Source organism: Myotis brandtii, unplaced genomic scaffold (genome assembly GCF_000412655.1).
Source record: "Myotis brandtii unplaced genomic scaffold, ASM41265v1 scaffold387, whole genome shotgun sequence".
NCBI classification, from domain to species: Eukaryota; Metazoa; Chordata; class Mammalia; order Chiroptera; family Vespertilionidae; genus Myotis; species Myotis brandtii.
In genome coordinates this window covers 42,435-63,120 of record NW_005364855.1, presented here as the reverse complement: position 1 = coordinate 63,120, position 20,686 = coordinate 42,435, and the positions used below count along the sequence as shown (strand labels likewise).

The 20,686-nt window shown below is 40.0% G+C and overlaps 1 protein-coding gene across 1 annotated transcript in view; it reads left to right on the top strand.

Moving 5' to 3' along the window:
• The window catches only part of KLF12 (Kruppel-like factor 12), a 449,138-nt gene extending 438,178 nt beyond the window's left edge, over positions 1 to 10,960 (top strand). The window contains exon 9 of the mRNA XM_005872669.2: positions 10,505 to 10,960. Within this exon, the coding sequence (XP_005872731.1) occupies positions 10,505 to 10,686 (182 nt within the window). The 3' untranslated portion in view covers positions 10,687 to 10,960. The remainder of the gene's footprint in view (positions 1 to 10,504) is intronic.
• The last annotated feature ends 9,726 nt before the right edge of the window (positions 10,961 to 20,686 follow it).

Sequence of the window (20,686 nt, the reverse complement as noted above, 5' to 3'; positions counted from 1 at the left end):
GAAGACTTTGTTTTTTTAACAGCTTTTGGTTTACAGAAAAAGAGCAGAAAGTTTAGAGTCTCCACATACGCCCTCCTCCCCCACTCCCTGGTGTCCCTTATTATTAACATCTGGCATTAGTGTGGTGCATTTGTTACAACTGATGAGACAATCTATACTAATGAAAGCCTAGGTGGTCCTCGCGAGGAATGTCGTCACAAGATGGCCATATGCACAGTGGAGGCAGGGCCCGGTGACCGCTCTGTGCGGTGAAGCCTGGGAGTCCCACAGCTCTGCGCGGCATGGAGGAGGCAGGTCCCAGTGGAGGAGGCAGGTTGTGGCAGGGGAGGGCACTTGTGGGCAATTGGGCCAGCAGAGGATTTTTTTGCAGGGGAGGGCAGTTGTGGGCAATCGGGCCTGCAGGGGAGGGCACTTGGGGGCAATCAGGCCAGCAGGGTAGTGGTTAGGGGCAATCAGGCAGGCAGGCAGGCAAGTGGTTAGGAGCCAGCGGTCCCGGATTGTGAGAGGAATGTCCGACTGCCGGTTTAGGCCCAATCCCTGCTGTCGGACATCCCCCGAGAGGTCCCAGATTGGAGAGGGTACAGGCTGGGCTGAGGGACCCCCCCCCCCCCTCCGCACGAATTTCATACACCGGGCCACTAGTAGTGATATATTGTTTTTAACTAAGGCCCATAGTTTACATTAGAGTTCACTCTTGGTGGTGTGCATTCTATAGGTTTAGATCAGGGGTGGGCAAACTTTTTGACTCGAGGGCCACAATGGGTTCTTAAACTGGACCGGAGGGCCGGAACAAAAGCATGGATGGAGTATTTGTGTGAACTAATATAAATTCAAAGTAAACATCATTACATAAAAGGGTACGGTCTTTTTTTTTTTTAGTTTTATTCATTTCAAACGAGCCGGATCCGGCCCGCGGGCCGTAGTTTGCCCACGGCTGGTTTAGATAATGAAATGCATCACCATCTGTGTCTGTATGACACAGAATAGTTTCACTGCCCTAAAAATCCTGTGTTCTACTTATTCATCCTTCCTTCCATCTCTCCTCCACCCTCATAAATTATAGGCAAATACAGATCTTTTTACTGACTCCATAGTTTTATCTTTTCCAGAATGTCATGTAATTGGAATCATAGAGTATGTAGCCTTTTTTTAGATTGGCTTCTTTCACTTAACATTATGCATTTAAGATTCCCCCATGTTTCCCAGTGGCTTGACAGCTCATTTCTTTTTTTAGGTTCCAATATTTACTTTTATTTATTTTTATTTTTAATTATATTTATTAGAGTGACATTGGTTAATAAAATTTTATAGATTTCAAGTATGTAATTCTATAATACATCATCTATATATTGCATTGTGTGTTCACCACCCAAAGTCAAGTCTCCTTCCAGTATCATATATTTGACCCCCTTTACCCTTTTTGTAATCCCCCACCCCCCTCAAAAATAAATATTCAAATTCATTAAATAGGATAAAATTGTAGAATGCATACAATGAAAGCAATACTCTCTTTGTTTCACATAAGAAGTATTTGAATTAAATTAGTTTCACTCATTTAATCAATAAGCATTTATTAGCACAGAGCACTGTGCTAGGTCCTGGAGGTACAGTGATGAACAGAGCTCAAAGATGTCCTCAGTGCTGTGCTGCTGAGTGGGGTGGGCAGACAGGAAAACCACCAGACACAGTGGGCTGTGATGAGAGTTTTAACACAGGTGTGTGCAGGATGCCAAGAGCTACATGGTCAGACTGCCTTTCAGGAAGTTTTCATTTAATCCCATGCAGACAATAACTTGGAGGGGTAGGACGTAAGAGAGGGAAACAGAACCATTAGAAGTTGGCATTGGTGAGCGGTGGTGAGAATCCAAAGAAAGGCTGACCAGCACAGTGTGGGTAAAGGAAGCGAGGAGAACTAGACAGATACTTGGAAGACAGAACTGGCAGATGTCATAGTCAGGTTGGGGCAGGTAGAGACTAACAGATAGGAAGGAGTCCAAGAAATCTCTCCAGGTGGAGATATGTATGACTTGATACCTCAGTAGATGGAGTTGCCTTTTTCTCCCAGATAGACAAACAGAAGGAGGAACATGTCTTGTCTAGGTGGTAGATGCTGAGTAGAGTTTTGGTCATGTTGAGGTTGCTTTCAGGCTGTCAGTTGGAAATGTCTTATCTCTGTGTTGCTTAGGAGAGAGACCAAGGTGTAGATTCTTCAGAATCTTTCCCTGATGAGTTGTGGTGGAAGCCATGGGAGCCAAGGAAAACATGCAGATGAGAAGTCAAAGTCAAAATCTTGGTAAACATTTATGTAACAAGTAAAGGAAGAGGTCTCTGCAAAAGAAACTGAGGAAAAAGTAACCAGACCCACAGGAAAATAAATATTGTGACTACATGGAAATAAACTCAGAACAGCCAAATGAAGTACTATCTTAGACCTTGAACTTTTTGTTTTGAGTAAAATATGTTTTCATTATATGATATTTTTGTTTATTTATATTTGATTTCTAGATGAGAAGGGCTAAGCCTCTGTGTTAACACATTGTCTGTACTATAACTGCTAATTCACATTCTTAGTCTGCTGGTCCAGTTCTGACTAGATACCCTGATTTATTAAAGCAGTGATTTCAAGTGTTCAGAAGCATTATAGAGTATTGGTTAAGATTATGAACTTTGGTGTTAGACTCCCAGGGTTCAAATCCCACCTCCACCACATACTAACTCTGGTGAAGTGGGGTTGGTTATTGCAACTACTTCATCAGGAAATTGTCAAAGTTAAATGAGTTCAGATCCAGAAAACTCTTAGAGACAAGTGTGGTAAATAGAAAGTACTATCTACTTTATTTTTTTTTAATCAAAGAGATGCATTATGGAATTGCATGGGGAAGGTCTTGTTGACACATAATGAAAAATATAATCAATTAATTCAGACCAGAAAATTCTGTGGGGCATAGACTAACATATTGATTGAGTTGACAGAACCAAATGGATCAAGCAAATTATGGAACAGATTGCTCTGTTTGGCCTAAAAATTAATTTTATATATAAAATGTTAGAAAAATCAAGATTAGTATAAGCATTCTAATTACCTGAAAACCTTCATTCATTTCCTTAAAAATAGCAAAAGGATCTATTTTTAATTTTTTATTGCTTATATTTCTTAACAAAAATTGTTTTGTGTTTGTTTTTTAATTTTTTTGAGAGAGAGCAAAGGGAAGAGGGAGGGAAGTAGAGAGAGAGAAAAACATCAATTTATTGTTTCACTTATTTATGCATTCACTGGTTGATTCTTACATATGCTCTGACCCGGGATCAAACCCGAAACCTTGGTGTATCGGGATGACACCCTAACCAACTGGGCTACCTGGGCAGAGACAAAAACAAAAATTTTGAATTTCATAACCTTACAATTGAACATCCTTTATTGAGCACCTTTCATTTGCCAGGCTGATGGCCTGTGTATTTCTAAGTTTCACAACAGTGCTTGTAAGAATAGTGGTCCCCTTTACAGGTGGGGGACCTGTGTTTCCGAAAGCTTAACTCCCTAGCTTGAGACTGAATTTTCGGTCAGTACTGAGCCTGCATTGGAGCATGCACTCCGCCTTATTTCAAAGCCTGTGCTCTTCCATGTCCCCTTCACCCCACCAAGAAGGAAGGCAGCTAGTCTACCCCTGGATAATTTAGGGGCCTTGTATCCATTCTCAGCTCTAGCTTTCTGTTTTCTCATTTTAAAAGCACCTAGTTTCCTTCCAGATCTAAAATTCTGTGAACTTTTATGAACTAATGTAACAGAAACCAGAAGACAAGATAGGAATCTTGATTCTGGTTTTTTCTCCCTCATATGCAAATACCATTCCTCAAGTGAAACAGATTGTCACAGCAAATATGTTGAACCTTGAGTGTAATGAAGCTCATTTGTCAGTGTCTGGGGCACCTTTTTATAAAAGTTAAACAGGGAATCATTTCAGAAATGTACTTCTGAACCAAAGAAAATGCTTGTTTCCTGTTGCAAAAGGTGTTCCTTTTCAGTTGCTTGAGAAAATAATAGAGAAGCTGATGTGAGAACATGCGTGTTTTGTTTGACCCAAGCGTTTTCAAACTGCACATTCCTCTTATGTGTATTGCTCACACGTCATTTTAATATGAAAGGGCACCTGTCTTTTGTCTCAGTACAAATTTACCTTTCAGCACTTCCCATGGTGAAATGGGAGGTACCTGAAAAAGTTATTTTTGTTTCGTGAGTTTTGGGAATCCTTTCAATACCTGGTGTTTTCTTTAGCCTTTATTATGCCTTCTGCTGGGTAAATGTCATGGAAATGCATTTAGTGACTCTTAATCCTTTTCTTTAACTAAAATTGAAAGAGACAGCAGTTCTCATAATAAATCACTTTGTTGACTGTTTAAAAAAAATCCTAATGTGAGTTTTTATTTTCCCAGAACACTTAATTAGAATTCTTGCCTGTGAAAGCGTGTAAGCACACACACACACACACACACACACTCACACACACACCACAACACACAACACACACACTCACACACACAAGCTGATATGCATAACAAATTATATTTAACATAAACCCCAAATGTAGAGTTAAAAAGAGTATTTTAGAATGAAAATTAACAAACCCTCTTTTTTAGGTATGGTCTTTTTTAAAACTTTACAGGATTATTTTACTTTAGTAAATAGAAGCTCTTGCTCTTAGTTTCAGGTAACATTTTATTTTTCAGATGCTTTTATAGTTTAGTCCAGGTTTTTTTTGGGAGGGGGGGTGGTGTGTTTTTTTTGTCATTGTTTTGTTGTTTTTAGAGAACTGGGGGAGGGCAGAAATTGTGCTAAAATGGTCAGATTCTTTTAGTTAAATACGAAAAGTGGAAATGGCTTGTGGATTCCTCAGGACCTTCACTTCAGAATTGAAGACTTAGAAGTTAATAAACCCCCACATGTGAGGGGGAGGGGGGATGGCTTAGGTTAAACTCCCAACTACTCAGCTTGTGTCCTTTGATTTTCCTTATACAGTAGCAACTTAAAAAAATCATTTACTAAGACATATGCCATGCCATTTTCTATCATTGCATTATTTCATAGGATTAATATAAGGAAAATCAAAGGGGATGTGATGGTGCAGTCAAAACTTTCAATTATTTTGAAAAATGTTGAATATATTTTCAGTGATGTTGCCACAAGGGATCGTAAGTGTATTGGTGGGTTAGAAAAAAGGAAGAAGGTGGGCAGGCTATTTTCATTTTTAGTTTATTTCTAGGGAAAACAGTTTTGAATCATATATTTGCAGAATTCTAGTTGAAATGAGTTTAAGGACAATTCACTATTCCTAAAGAAATTACTAGAAGTCAGGTGTACTATCGCCGTCGTTCAGCCTGATGTAGACCAGCTGTGAGCAGCAGAACATGGACCTGGGGAGAAGCCTGACTCCTTTTGTTGTCCAAGCCAACACTTCCCATAAGAAGACTTTTGTGGGAAACTTACCTGCCATTCTTTCTCTACCACCAGCTTTTTTTAAAAAAATCCTCACCAGAAAACATGCTTTTTTTTTAGTTTATTTTAGAGACATAGAAAGGAAGAGGTACAGAGAGAGAGAAAAAGAGAGAGAAACATCAATCATCAATCCAGTGCCTTCTGCACTCGCCCCCACCAGGACTGAACTACAACCTGGGTATGTGCCCTGACTGGGACTCGAACTCCCGACCTTTTGGTGTACAAGACAACTGCTCTCCACCCAGCACCAGACAGGGCTACCACTGACGTTTTAACATTAAATTTAGCTTTCTATTTTCTAGCACGATTTAAAGGAAAGAAAGTAGAATTCTGTCTGTTCTTCATTATATCCTTCAAAGATCATTTATGCACACTATAACATATCTTACAAACTTACCATTTTAATTAGTTTTATTCACATCAAGAAGTTAGTTTCTGTTATCTTAATTTGTTTATAAGATTATACCCTTTAAATTGTTCAAAGCACAAGCACAAAGTGTAAAGTGCTGTTTAATACAATGTAATAGTCACTGAAGTTGTTCTTATATCTGTTTCTAAAACTTGACTAGTTCAAAAGGAGCATTTCATGTTTGTTTGTTTGTTTGTTTTATAATGAAATGCTAGGCACTGGGTGGGTACAATCAAAACCTAGGTCTCTCTTTAGCGAGGGCCAGGAGCCAGCTAGCTCCCTGCCTACTGGGAGTAGCCGTCTCCTCTTCCCCCACCTCCATAGCTTGGCCTCTGACTTTGAAGTGAGATTAGAAGATCTTGCTTTTTCCTGCTTTCTTTTTTGTTTTTAAACATGAAGATAGAATACCCATTTCCCAATTTTATTAAGGAGGTAGTAAGGACAAGGAATCTATAATAATAAAGGGGTAATATGCTAATTAGACCAGACATCCTTCCCAACGACCTTCCAGACAAAGCCCGGGGCCAGAGTGAAGCCCGGGTCCTGGGTGCCTGTGGCTGGCCGGAATGAAGCAGCCCAGGTCCAGGATGCCTGCGGGCAGCCAGAGGGAAGCAGCCCGGGTCCGAGGTGCCTGCCGGTGGCTAAAGGAAAGAAGCTCGGGTCCCGGGTGCCGGAGGGAAGCCAGTGCCAGCAGCCAGGGGAAGGAAGGCCTACTCTTGCAGGCCTCTAGTATTTAGCATAAGATTTTTTTGATGTTTAAAAGAATCTATACATTTTTGTAAGAAAATTTTCAAGGAAAACTCATTTATCACTCAGATAATTAAATTTACTGGTTTTTGACATACTTTCTCCTTCCTCCCCTCCTCAGTAGAGGTTTACATTCTTTGTTTATGCCTTCATTAATCACTTAGCCCCTAGTAACTTATAAGCTTACTAGAGGCCCGGTGCACGGATTCGTGCACAGGTGGGGTTCCTCAGCCTGGCCTGTGGAGATCGACCTGAAATTGGCTCTCTGACATCCCCCGAGGGGTCTCAGATTGCGAGAGGGTGCAAGCCAGGCCGAGGGACCCCACTGGTGCACAATTGGGGCTGGGGAGAGACCATGGAAGGGCTCCAGGGCGTGTCCAGCTCATCTCGGCCAGACCCCAGTATCAAGCTAACCTACCAATTGGAGTGTCTGCCCCCGGTGGTCAGTGTGTGTCATAGCAAGTGGTCGAATGAATGGTCACTTAGCATATTAGGCTTTTATTATATAGGATATGTTATTTTATTGGTTTTATTCATGACTAGGGAAATATATGCCTCTTATATTTTTGAGGTCTATTCTCTTATCTCTTTTGTTATTAAGGCATAATTAGAATATAACATACCAGTTTTGGGTGTACAACATAATGGTTTGATATTTTTATGTTACAAAATGATCACTCAATAAGTGTAGTTAATATCCATCACCACACATAGATACAATTTTTGTTGTGATGAGAACTTTTATAATCTCTTAGCAACTTTCAGCTATACAATGCAGTATTATTATTAACTATGCTGTACATTATTCACCATGCTGTACATTACATCCCCATGACTTATTTTATAAGTGGAAGATGTACCTTTTGATCACCTTCACCCATTTTGCCACCTTTGTCTTTCATGATCACATATTGCACTTGATTCCACCTCACAAAGTACTTTTCAGATTTTTACTGTTTCCCTGGTCCAGTGCCCTGACTTGTTGCTTTCCCTGCTCCTCCCCGTTGAAATATCCATCTTAGAAACATTGCCGAACATCTAAGCTCCAGCTTTCTGATTCTTCTCTCCATTGTAACACAATTGTCCTGAAAAGTATGGGGGTGAGGGAGCTTCATCTCTGTGTAGAATCATTGCTCTTTCGGTTACCAGGTAAAGTATAGAGAGACATTCCTGACCTACCCTCACCCGCATAACGAAGACCTTCATTTTTTTAATGAGCAAAAAAGATCCTGAAAATAGTTTTTAAACCCTGATTGAATCCGGTGAGCCTTTTCAGAGAATCACTCATTTTCTGTTGCCAAGAACTCTCATTTCAGAGTATTTGATGTGAAATATTGTGTGCTTATTACTGAGAGAATTGTTAGAATTGTAACTGAGGTACTGAGTCGAGAATGAGTGATTATCCTATAGCCAAAATATTCCCTCACCCACCCATCCCAAAGTAACCATCTGCATCATATACTCCAATTCAATAAGTTCACAGAATCCAAAAGCCTACAAAAAGCAGAGGTGCCTCCCTTACATCAAAGGTCAGCAAAGTTTCTGTGAAGTGTCAGATAGTACGTGTCTCCTTCTCTTTGCCCTTACTGACCTTCTAGGCCCATCCAGCTGTGGAGCCTCTTCCCCTCACCTGACCTGGGATGGCCAGCTGAGGGTCCAGCAGCATGTCTGATCCCACCCATGCTCATATGACACTTCCTCACCGAGCTGGACACACACATCCTCCTACCACACAACTGAGAAATGCTTCTTCCCAATTAAGAAAATCCTTTAGCCTTCCCTTCTTAGGCCTTATACTCTCAGTGGCTAGTTCCATAGTAACATAAGAGGTGATAGCTAGGAGATACCTGTTGGTGACAAAGAGTCAGCTACCTGAGCTCAGTGCCCCAAAAATGAAGACATGATTTATATCAAGCTGAATTTACTAGAATCCATGTTCGTGATGTAAATTTCAAAAACATACAGGGATGACATGTAAATAAAAGCTTGTCAACAGTTGCCATTGATATGCAATATAATACACACACACACCCTCCAATCTTTTTAAGTTAGGGGTTTTGCTGATTTTATTTTATTTTTTTAATTCTGTTAAATTCTGGTCAATAGACATCTGCAAAGGAGATTTTTGTCTCCATAGGACATCCAGAATGAGTCTGAAGGTGAGGTGTGGGGTTAATCCAGTCAGTAGGCTTCCTCTTGAAAAGAACCCTTTCAGAGTAACCTGGAGGTTTCTTTGGGCCACAATTAAGTGCATCAATAGTTGTAGATTTAACTGGTCTGAACTATTCACTTACTTCTGAAAGGGCCATTTGCTAATAGATAGTATTTCGTTAACAATTGAATGAAAAATGTTGGGTCCAGTTCCATCTAGTTTTCCCATGTAGGCATTACTCGTAGTTTTGTGTATGTGTGCCTCTGTGTATGTGTTGCAGTGTTATTAATTCATTTAAGCACTTGCTTGGTACCTATTTTAGGCTGTGAAGATACTGAACTAGAGGAGACCTGGTTCTTGATCTCCATGTATTCAGGAGAAGCTGGTAAAGGAGAAAGGCATATAAACAAAATCTGTATATTCTACTGTGATAGGTGATTTAATAGGAATAGGAAGTGAGTAATTTGGGAGTAGCTACGAAAGTAGCACTAACTGTCTGAAGAGGTAACGAAGTTTAGATGAGGAAAGAATTACCCATTCCACTGTTGCACAGTGAAAAGTGCTGGACTTGGAGCCAAACACATCTTTTTTCTGGCCATGGGGAAGTTGCTTTACTACACTGAGCCTCAGCTTTCTCATCTGTAAAGTGGGGTTAACAATGCTCACTTTGCAGCTCTCTACATACGGATCAACAGGTAGCTTTCTTCCCTTCTCGGGCCCTGTCCACCAAAGGCCACGTGTGGCCAAGCAGCATGCTGTTGGCTACTGGGTGGCAGGGGCAGAGGCGAGATCAGTGTTGTGGGGTTGCATGGGGACAGGGCTCCCATTCTGAATGAGAGCCAGGAAAAAGCACACCTGGGTCAGCTATTGTCCCGCTCCCCCTGGGAGCTCATTTGGACAATAGATAGTGTATCTTTTCCCAGCAAAGCCTTTGCATATTTTACTGTCCTTCCAAGTTGACTGAGGGACCTGGTCAGATTACATACTTCTTCAGACTGCTTTTTACTCTAAGTTTCTACACTGAACCGATTCTAGGATTCCTCAGGGCTTGCTCTAATTCCCAAGTCACTGAAAAAAGTATTTAAACTTTACACTATTAAGATATCTCGGATTTGTTCCCAATAGACATGCAAAAATTAGATGTTTATGAATTATATGTACTTATTAATACCTCATTTGGAGGGGGTGCTTTCCATTTTAATGAAATTATATTTATTTTCAGTTACTGATAAGTGGACATTGTATTCCAAAATAGCCTTAACCCATCTAAGTGAGATGCACATTTTGGAGTATTGAAACAAAACGTAATTAGCTACCCTTGGTGATTTGTTGTGCATTTCAGCCGAAGAGCCACATCAAGCAAGGTAGAGCTCTGATAGCCCATTGGAGTCTACTAGTGGTCCGCGGCTGCTCCACCCAGTAGCCGTCTGTGCCTTTTGATATTTTGACTGCAGAGTAATTTACCTGTAATGGAAGATGCAAGTGTTAACGCACTTGCCAGATGTCACAGCAGGAGAGAGGAGATTGACCCTCCCCCCCCCATCTGACCCCACACCTGCTGATGGGATGATTAGGTTTCCTGAGAAAGGATTATTACCAAATGGAAAACCCACTGAAAACAGCCATTTCCCAGGAGGTAGTGCTGGCTTGGTTATTACAGAAAAGTGATGGAGCACCAAAGCGCATGTCCCTTTGTGTCTTCCAGGGGAGAAGCCCTACAAGTGCACCTGGGAAGGCTGCACCTGGAAGTTTGCTCGCTCGGATGAACTGACCAGGCATTACCGCAAACACACGGGAGTGAAGCCATTCAAGTGCGCGGACTGCGATCGCAGCTTTTCCCGGTCAGACCACTTGGCACTGCACCGCCGGAGGCATATGCTGGTGTGAGGGATGCCACCCGTCCAGCTGAGCGTAAGAGCTGGCTCTCTTAGCGGCACCCGGTTCAGCAGGGCTGACTCCCCTCCACAGTGTTAACACAAAAGGGCATCACCATCCCACGATGTCTGAAACCAGAGCAGGAACAAGAAGGAACACTTCTCCTTTCGGTCTGCAGGTAACCCCCATCGCGACTCCACGAGACCCGTCTTCACGCTGGCCTGGGAGATCGGTGACACGGATGCGGGAGAGACGGGCATTGTTTTCCGTGCTGTGTGCTCTGCCACTGAACGATGTTTGTAGCTTGTCCACTTTCTGAGCTGTCAGACATTTTGTTATTGATACTGTAAAGGTCATCTACCACAAATGGATGGCTTAGAGCGGAGACCTTTCACATTGGGGATGATTCTCCCATCATCCCGCCCCCTAACCTCTTTTTACAGGAATTTCAGTTACCATCTGAGTGAGATAGAACCCCCGTCCAATCTGTTACCAGCCAGCAGCACGGACGTAGAAAAGAAGAAGCTGTTGGAGAGGTTCCATCCCCTGAAAAGAAAGGGGCACTCAGGCAGCCCTTTGCAATAGCGATGGCGGCAGCTAGATAGCGCCCGCGACTTGTCATTATGCCATGCCCTGAAGAAAACCAACATTGAGTCTTTCATGTGTTTGTTGTTGATTGTTTTTGTTTTTTGTGGTTTTTTTTGTTTTGATTCTGTTTTGTTCATCTGTTCGCAAAGAGGGGCGGCGACATTTCAGTCGGAGTCTGGTCCCGGTGTCTGCCCTGGCATGGACTGGCACAGGGCTGTTCTGTGGTTGAATAGGAAGAGCCTGTCTAAAAAACTACTGCCCCACTTCAAATTGCAGTGTTCTGTCACCCAGGCATCATCTCTTCCTGCCCCTAGGATTTGATTACAAGGAATCAGGGGGAAGGGAAAAACTTTCTTAGACACACTGGCACCAAGGTAAGGAGAGGTGGGGCTGCCCAGGCAAAGTCAGTGAACATGAAAAATCAGACAAAGCAGAGATGGAAATAATGCGCCTCTTGAGGAGAAAAGCAATAACGAATAAAAGGACTTTCCTACAATAACTTCACTGAGGACTCACGTTACCAATTTTCATACTTACTAAAGGGATTGTAAAAAACACCCCAGCATTTTAGAGGTCTTGGTTACATGTACAGCACTGAGGTAATCTTTCTGCTGTTTGTTGTCCTGCTAGGTTGACTACCACAATTAAAGATTATGCTCCCCTTCTCTTGTTTGAAAACGGTTATTTGGTGACGAGGCCAGGGAGGCATAGCAGGGAATTAACTCTTGGGTTAATGGGTCAGCTCTCCTTGGAACACAGTCAGCAACAAGGGCGTGCTCCCCGAGGAAAGCCTGACATGGTGCTCGTTTCCTCACTTGAAGCCAAGGCTACGCGACTCTCCAGTGGGTTCTTCTATACAGACTTCGTTTTCTACACTGTGTCAGGACCCGGTGGTTCTGCATTGGCACCTGCAGGGATGTTGAACCCACTCATCCTGTGCTGAGGGTGAGAGGAAATTACAGTCCTGTCGACCCCCTAAAATTATGAGCCTTTTTGGCATCTAGCAAAGTATACAGTAAACAAAGCAATACATTACCAACAAGCATTCTTTCAGAAAAATTACCATATTTTTCCCCCCACTAAAAGCTGGGTTTTTTTCAGCTTTATGTGGCTAAGGGGCTTGGTGAGGTTTTTAGTTATTATTGTTGTTAAGATTTTTTATAGCTTAGATACAAATGTTGCCAGCATATAGACTTTTGCAATATATTTTCATTAAAAACACTTGATTTTTGGAATTGCACAAATTAACCTCACAATATTACTAGCTCATTTTTAAATGTTTGAACATTCTGAAATAATTTCCAGTTGCAGAATTATCCTTTTTTTAGGGTCGTCTTCTAATTCAGTTAATCTTATTCTGATGAAGCAAGGATTATAAACATTGAAACAAAGACAATTTGTGTTGGATGGTATTAAAAGGAATTATTTTCTAATGTTCAAGCAACAGCATAATGATTTTCAGGTCAAATTCTGTCTTTAGAAATATGTGCTCTGCATTTTCTGCCAGGTCTGAAAAATTCATCAGGCAATTTCCCTCCAACAAGGGCTGCAATTCTATTGACAAATAGCTTCTTTAGCTACACGATCTACTACCCACCAAGCACTGGGATTTTTTTTTTCACCAACTGGAAAAATTTTTATCTGTACTGTATGCAACTGCTACTTCTCATTGCCTGTGACCACGTGGAATAGAAAAGGGTTGCTTGATGCATGCCAGCATTGGTTATTGGTCAGCAGCAAAGAGCACAGAGTGGGGAACCCTCTCAGCTAGTCCCAGAACCTAGTTGGCAGGTAGTAGGTGAATCACTCAGGTGACGTGTAGGCTTAATTTCATCCTAACTGCTCTCATAAGAAGGGCCAATCCTGCTCTCTGCTGAGAGATGTCTTGAGGGTGTTACAGGTAGGAATAGTTTTTAGAATTCATGAAACTGACAGGCAGTGGGAGCTTCCTGAGTGGCAGCTTGATTTAAATTTAGCCCAGAACTACATGAGCTGCTCCTCTATAATAACATAGGAAAGATTCGGGAAAGTGCATTTTTCTCCTCATCCTCTGAAAGGGGGAACCAGACTGAGACAGTAAGGTAACTGATAAAACCTGTCAGTGTTAACACCATTCCCTCTTTGACGTGTCTATACTTCTAAGGAGGAATCCAAGCACAAGTAGTGAATGAGTTGCTGTTCTCACCCCAGGACTCAAACTTACTTGAGTTTTCTACAAATGTTCCCCCATGGAAAGGAAAGTGGTTTGGGAGAGAAGGAATTGGCTTTATAAGTAGGAATGTCTTTAGGCAAAGAATAGCCCCCTCCATGTAGTTTTATGTCCATTCTAGCCTCTTTTAAAAAGCACAGTAAATAATGAATAGAATAAGTAGAATCCGAAAGACTCATCAGATGTTCCCTCCCTAGAAGTGTTCTTTGGTCTGAAACTTGAGGCTGTTCAGCCACTTTGCAGCTGGACATGTGTGCATGTTTGGGAACTTACACACGGGTGCCGGAGATGGCTTGAGAAGCTACAGGAGACCAGGCTATCTCTCTGCATTGTGGAGATTGAGTTCAAGGGAGTTCACATGATTTGAAAAGCACTAAGGTTCAGGCTTTGAGGTTTAAATAGATTTCCTCTTCATGTTCTGATCTTAAGTTGTCAGAAAGAGATTCACACTTCCCCATCCTCCTCCGGCCCCATCCTGTCAACTGTGTGCGGACTCGGAGAAGCCTGCTGGATAACTTACATTCTCTTACGGCATTTAGACTGAAATTCCTAATGACTTGACCGTAAAGATCATACTACTGCCTGGCATTACTTTTACAAAGCACTATTGGACATTTATTTCCAAAAAGCAGTTGAGTAACAGTAACATAAACCACAATGGGGGGAAAAGAGCACTTTTTTTTTTTCACTTTACGGTTTAAGTGGAAAATAGGAAGAGGATTGTTGGGGGGGAGGGGATCTTACAAAAAGCTCCAGTGTTTACAATGCCAGTTCTAGATTAGAAAGGCCATTCTCATGATGGTTGAAATTTTGAATAGCTCATACAAAGCTGTGTTCATTTTTATACAAGCTTTTTAAACTTCAAATTGCCATTTGTGTTTCAAACCTAAGTATAATTCTACATTTATGGAATCAGTTCATTAGAATGACAACATGTATATGGATAAAGATGCAGTATTCCTATTCTGTACTTTATTTATTATACTTACCAAAGCAACAGTTGAATAAATCTGGTGAGGTGAGGCCTTCAAATGTATGAATACGCCTTTGTTATGTTGTTATGACTGCTTAGAAATGTGGCCAGAATGTTGTTATAAAGGTGTCTTAGCATTGATAGTAAGGGTTGACAGAATTCAGCAGTGATAAGAATATCAGCATGGATGATACATTGAGTTATGACCTTCATATAAGGGACTGGGCATGTCTTTTACGCATCATAATAGGCCCAGGAAGCCTTAATGCTCATGGTCCATAATCCAGTCTCAGATTTTGCTCTTTACTAATGCCTATAGATTTCAGGAGTAAATGTATTCTGCAACTTCACTGACCAAATCTCTTTGTTCAGTTATTCTGAGGTAGTGTATCTCATTTAAAAAATCTTTTGCTTTGATTTGGTTTTGTTTAAAAATGAGGTTTGGTAAGTTATGTCTTCCATATTACATTTCTACTTATCCCCACACTGCCATGTACTTACCTGCACAGGCACCACTGATACATGCATACCTGTATACACACCTGTATATGCAGCAGCCAGTGGGCTCACACATATCAACAGAAAACTTTTTTAAAAGAATGAATTTGTAATAATCCATACTGTCTACAAATGTAAGTTATTTACCTTAATGGGGAATCCGCTTATAATGCTATATATGACTTTGCCTGCATTTTATAGTTAAGAAGTGTACATAAAAATTTTAAATGCTATATTTTCACAGGTTCATTATAGAGTAATGTCTGTTTAGCAACTCATGTCCATTGGTACTTTAAGTGTGCTAAATACTGTGCAATTGCAATAGAAATTCAGATTTTCGTAAGAAAATGAAATTGAGGATACTGCATCTTTAAAAAAATAGAGTGAAGATATTTTGCTGTATTCGTAACATATGTGATAGTGGAAAAAGTATTTTCAAACACAAATTTTACAGGGGTTGTAAATAGTTTGATGAAGTATGTTGGGAAAAAGAGCTTCTAGTTTTCATCACAATAAAAAAAGAAAACTTGTTCAGATATGCCTTGTATATCTTACATACAATTAGCGATATTGCCATGGGAACTCTGTTCCACATTCTCACAGCACATCCCTTGTGCTCTGACAAATGGAGTGGCCACTTGTCTCAATTCAGCCAGGGTGGTTTAAAACACATTGAAATCATTTTAAGTTGCAGACAACTGATTCCAAACAGTTGCACAGCTTTTTGCTTATGCTAAAGAGAAGCATCTAGCCATTGTTCTCTTTTCTCAGTTATCTTCCTCCTCAACCAAGTAGTTCTTGATAAAAATGAAAACTATACAGGTGTTGGTGTTTATTCTTGTTTAATTACAGAGGGTATACTTTTAGGAGTAGCTACATCTTGACAAGATTAAGTGTTATGGATTCGGCCACATGTTAAATGAATCTATACTGGCAATAGAAATAAGCTAATACCCATTTTCCAAAGTGATTAAAAGCTGAAAGTGCCTGTCAATAACATTATGACCAATGAGATATTCCTATACTTTTACACAGCAATAATTCTTCTTCAGACTGGGTTTTTCCTCTACATTTGAGAAACGCATGCATATATGCACACAGTAATTTGGATCTGTTCACACACTCACAAAAAAATTCTCTTGTGTCTTCTTAAATATACCCAATCTTGTTGATGTTGGTATTTCCTAATTCAATCTTACAGAACGTCAGAATGCAAACCTGAATATTAAAGTTATCTTCAACATACACTATGGCATATGGCAGTTACAATTTTAAGATAAAAACTTCACTGTGATTTGCCCCAAACTTAGGAAGCACTGAGCGTGCCTCAAAAAGTTTTGTTTATTTAACAAAAGCCAATTTGTTTAGAGCAAAACACTAGAGATATTTGTTTGCCTTACTTTATCTACTAATATCAAATGTACAAATCCATCTTTATTTCCCTTTTCCCTGATATTTTCTGTTCTCATTGAAGAACCATTTTTGGAATGAATATTGACACAATTATCTATCTCCTAAAATGTCTACTGAGATATAACTGACATCAAGTAAGCCAAGGTTTGCAGTTCGTCCTGGAAATTTCCAGATTTACGTTTAGAACCTCACAACGTTGAGCTATCATTATTTTACTGCTAAAAGTGGAGTCATGAATAGAAATACACAATGAAATTATATGGGGAGACAAGAGCCCTGGAAATTCCCCAGCCCTGCCATCTCAGCATAAATCCACCCAAACAAGCTATTGAGGGCTATCAGTAAAATTATACTCTTTTAGAGCCAAACATTTGGTAAGAGCAATTTAAAAGCATGACGGTAATTAAACACTCAGGCTGTAGACAGTGAAGGTGACCCGGATGCCTGGTGTTCTCCAGAACCAGACCCCAGGCCTAGAAAGCCCTCTACTGCTTCCTCCTCCAAGTTTCAGAAAGAAAGAAATGAGCCCGGAGAAGGTGGAAAATCAATTAAGTGTCAAAGGAAAGCCTTAACCTTACTGAAATCAGGTCTTCTGACTGGGCTGCTTTCTGGAAGTTGTCTGAAAGTACTATCAGAACATGAAAGGTCAAAAGGTCAGCAAGCTATGAAACAACGGCTATTCTTTATTAAACACTTACTATGTGCCAAGCCCTGTACTAGCTAATTTTTTAAGACACATTACCTCTCATCTGTACAACAATTTCAGATATTATGGATGGTAAACTGAGGCGCGGAGAGAGGCTGTGTGGTCCTCAAACACAGAAATCATAAATGGCAAAGTGGGGATGTGAAGCGACCTGTCTCTGGCTCTGAAGCCCGTATTCTTTCCACCACAGCACCCAGCACCTGTGTACCCAGCAGCCAACTTTCCATATCTAACTCTTAAGTAGCTTTTATTATGAATGCATAGTTATCATATTTTCCAAGTAAGATACAGGGACATGCTATAGCACATGACAGTGGAACAGAATATTTGAAATCTGTCTTCTCCTAGTATATGCAGATTGCAATAACCAGATGTCTCCCTGAATTTGTCAGTACCCTCATATCACCATCCTCCTAAATGTTTGGCCTAAAGATCCAAAATCATCAAAACTCTCCCCTACTTTGTAGCCAGAGTGGGTTTTGTTGTTTTGTTTTGTTTTACCATTCTGTGCATTTCTTTAGATGTACTAAAAGCCTTTACACCTCTACAGCCCTGCTAGAGAGAGGCTGCTTAAGGGGCGTTTGGAATGTTGACCTCCATGGAACTAGTTGTTAATAACAGCCCATTCCTAGTAGCTGTTAATAAGGTGGCAATCATAAACATTCGGGCGATGAGCAAGGAGAGATGCAGATCATTCCTTTTCAGATTTCTCACCTAACAGCACCACCTGGGAATGTTTTAAATAATCTTAGAAATAATTTGTTTATCGTATTGTTAGTTTAATTGAATTTTTGTGAGAAGCTGTCCAACATGAGAGAAATGAAATCCCCTCCTCCTTTTCTGTGTATCACAAGGTCTCTGACAGTATTGATTCATAGAAGTACTAATGGACTTAGAAAACATTAAGAGAATGTCATTTCTCATGTTGTTTCTTTTTCTGAAAATGAATCTCCTGAATTATGATCTTTCTCCCTGTTACTTGGCTGAGAGAAGAGATCAACCTGCATAAACAAATTCCCTCCTGCGCGGAAAGCCAATGTTTGGTGTGCACACCCCACTCGGAGAGGGGCTCTCTTCCCAGTTAATTGGGTTCCACAAGCAATAATTTCTCAACAACAAAACCACACCTTTCAGTGAGTTGAAAAGAGATCAATGGTGGAAATAGTACTTTTTTCAATCTAGACTTCATCTCTAGACATTTAAAATCCTTGAGACAAGAGAGTCTGCTCTGTGTAAAGCAAGAACCAATGACTCTTTGTGTGAATTATTATATCTTGCTTTTTCCAAAGCAAGCTTACCAAGACTTTTATGGAGATTGATTTTTTGGTTGAGAAATGAGGGTGAATGGAAGAGTAGCATTTGGGTCAAACTCTACTACTAAACGTGTCCAAGTAATCAAAAAGTAAGATACTTTGAGGACTTATCAATGTCTTTCCTTTCTGCTAATTTCATGCTCCAAAGATACTGCATAAAACATTATAGAAAATGCTTTTGCCCTACTTGTGCTTCTAGTTTTCCCATAGCAGAATTTTGTAATTACATCCAGACTGTAGTATCTATTTTGTTCCTCAAACTTTATTACATTGGATGGGTATTGTTGAACTGGGGCACTGGTGCCTATATTCAAGGCTCTTTCCTATCAACTTGTCTGTCCACAATTTGTTGTGTTTGAAAGCTCATTTTTAAAAATCACCATCCCCCCCCACACACACGGAATGGTGGCTGTATTGTTTTATTCATGTCTGTGGGACACATTGCATCACATGGCAAACCAACTCTGTGTGGAAATGAGATAACTACTTACAAAACCAGCTTGAAAACATCGTCTTATGTATGATGTCATCCTGCATCATAATGCAATTATGTGTATCATAACATGTTCATTTACAAAAAAAGAGAAACCAGCAAATTCACGTTTGTCCATAGAAGAATGTACTCAGAACGTTGTGTGTTGTGAAACGATGAGAACAGACCACCTTTAAGATACCCACCTGCCACTTAAAATGACTTAGTTATAATTAGTAGTAGTCTAGACATTGCTTTTGGTGTGTGTGGGGGGGGTGGTGGGGGGAGTCATATTCTTTTGAATAAATCTCTCAGTCGTATCTGAAAAAAAGAAATACGTGGGATTAAAGAAAAATATCATCTTTGGCCAAATCAAGCAGGCATCTTTTTCCTTTTCCTTAACACTGAGCTCATTATACACGGTGATTGGATTACAGGATCTATCTGTGTAAAAATACAAAAACATCCTTTAGGCTACAAAGCAGTTTTTCTAGGCTTGAAACCCCTGAACAGCAAATTGAATAGATGTGCTGCATCTGATTCACGTGTCGGATGTAACTTTACAAAAGCCTCTTGGGTCTCTAACCCCAGCGAGTTCGAGTGCCCAGAGGAGGTCATACCCACTAGAGGATAACCCCCCGCACCCCCTCAATGATGCTGGCAAGCAAGTGTGTTCATTTCCAAATCTTCATTTGGTTTTCTGTTCAGAGTTTTAATTACGAATGAATTTATTTCTCCAGCTTATCTACAGATCTAATTTCCCAATAGTTTTCTCTGCATTTATATACTCTGTAGTGTTTAGGCAGACTCTGTTATAAGTTTATTAATATTATGTAAGTGTTGTTCTTGTATTTATGTATAGTGTATGTATTGTAAATATACTCAGAGCTTTTTTCCTTTTACTGTAAAATGGTGATTTTTTTTTGGCCCTATGATAATGTAAAGGGAGACCCTCCTAATGAGATTCTCTCAGAGGATGATTATTCCAGTCTATTCTCAGAGATTTAAATGAACAAGTGTTATCGTTTTTAATGGTGTCTCAGACATATTCTGTTGGTGCATTGCTTTTCTGTATTCAACTTTCCTATGAATTGAGCTGTGAACTGAAATAGAGTTTAAACCTTTAACTGTATGCATTTGTATAATTATCTGAATGAAGGCATGAAGGTTAAATAAAGCATTTTGTATGGAACAAAACTCCCTAATTATTACTAAGGCTGACTCAGACACTTTTGAAATCATAGCTATTAACCATTCTAACTAAACCTTTGTTATGAAAAGTTTTACCATTTCTCTCTAGTAATGTAAAACACAGAACTAGATAGACTCTACATTAAAAAATGAACTGGATTTTTATTTCATAACAGCCAGTACCTGAAGAGGGATTCCTAACAATATTTTAATGAATGTAAAACTAAAAAAGGTCCAGAAGTAGGAAGTGGTATAAAAAAATACATCTTTCATGGACTAAAATTGAATCTCCATTAGTTATAATTCTTCAGACTTTATGTGTCATTTAAATGTAGAATTATCCATCAAGCACATGCCCAGGCTAGGTGATTTCTGTAAATTTTAAAGAAAACTGGATTGTAGAGGCTTTTGAAAATAAGGCCATTAATGAGTAGAATTTTAAGTAGTTGGCTAAAATAAGCACTTAAAAAAGTATCTTCCTATAGATTGTTCTTCAACTGAAGATCTAGAAAAATCCATTTAACAAAGGATATGGTAGTAAATACTAACAATTACAGAGAATGGTGATACACGATAGATGATAACTAACATTTAAGTACTTCCTAGATTCCAGAAAGTGTTCTAAGCATTATATGTGTCCCATTTTTCA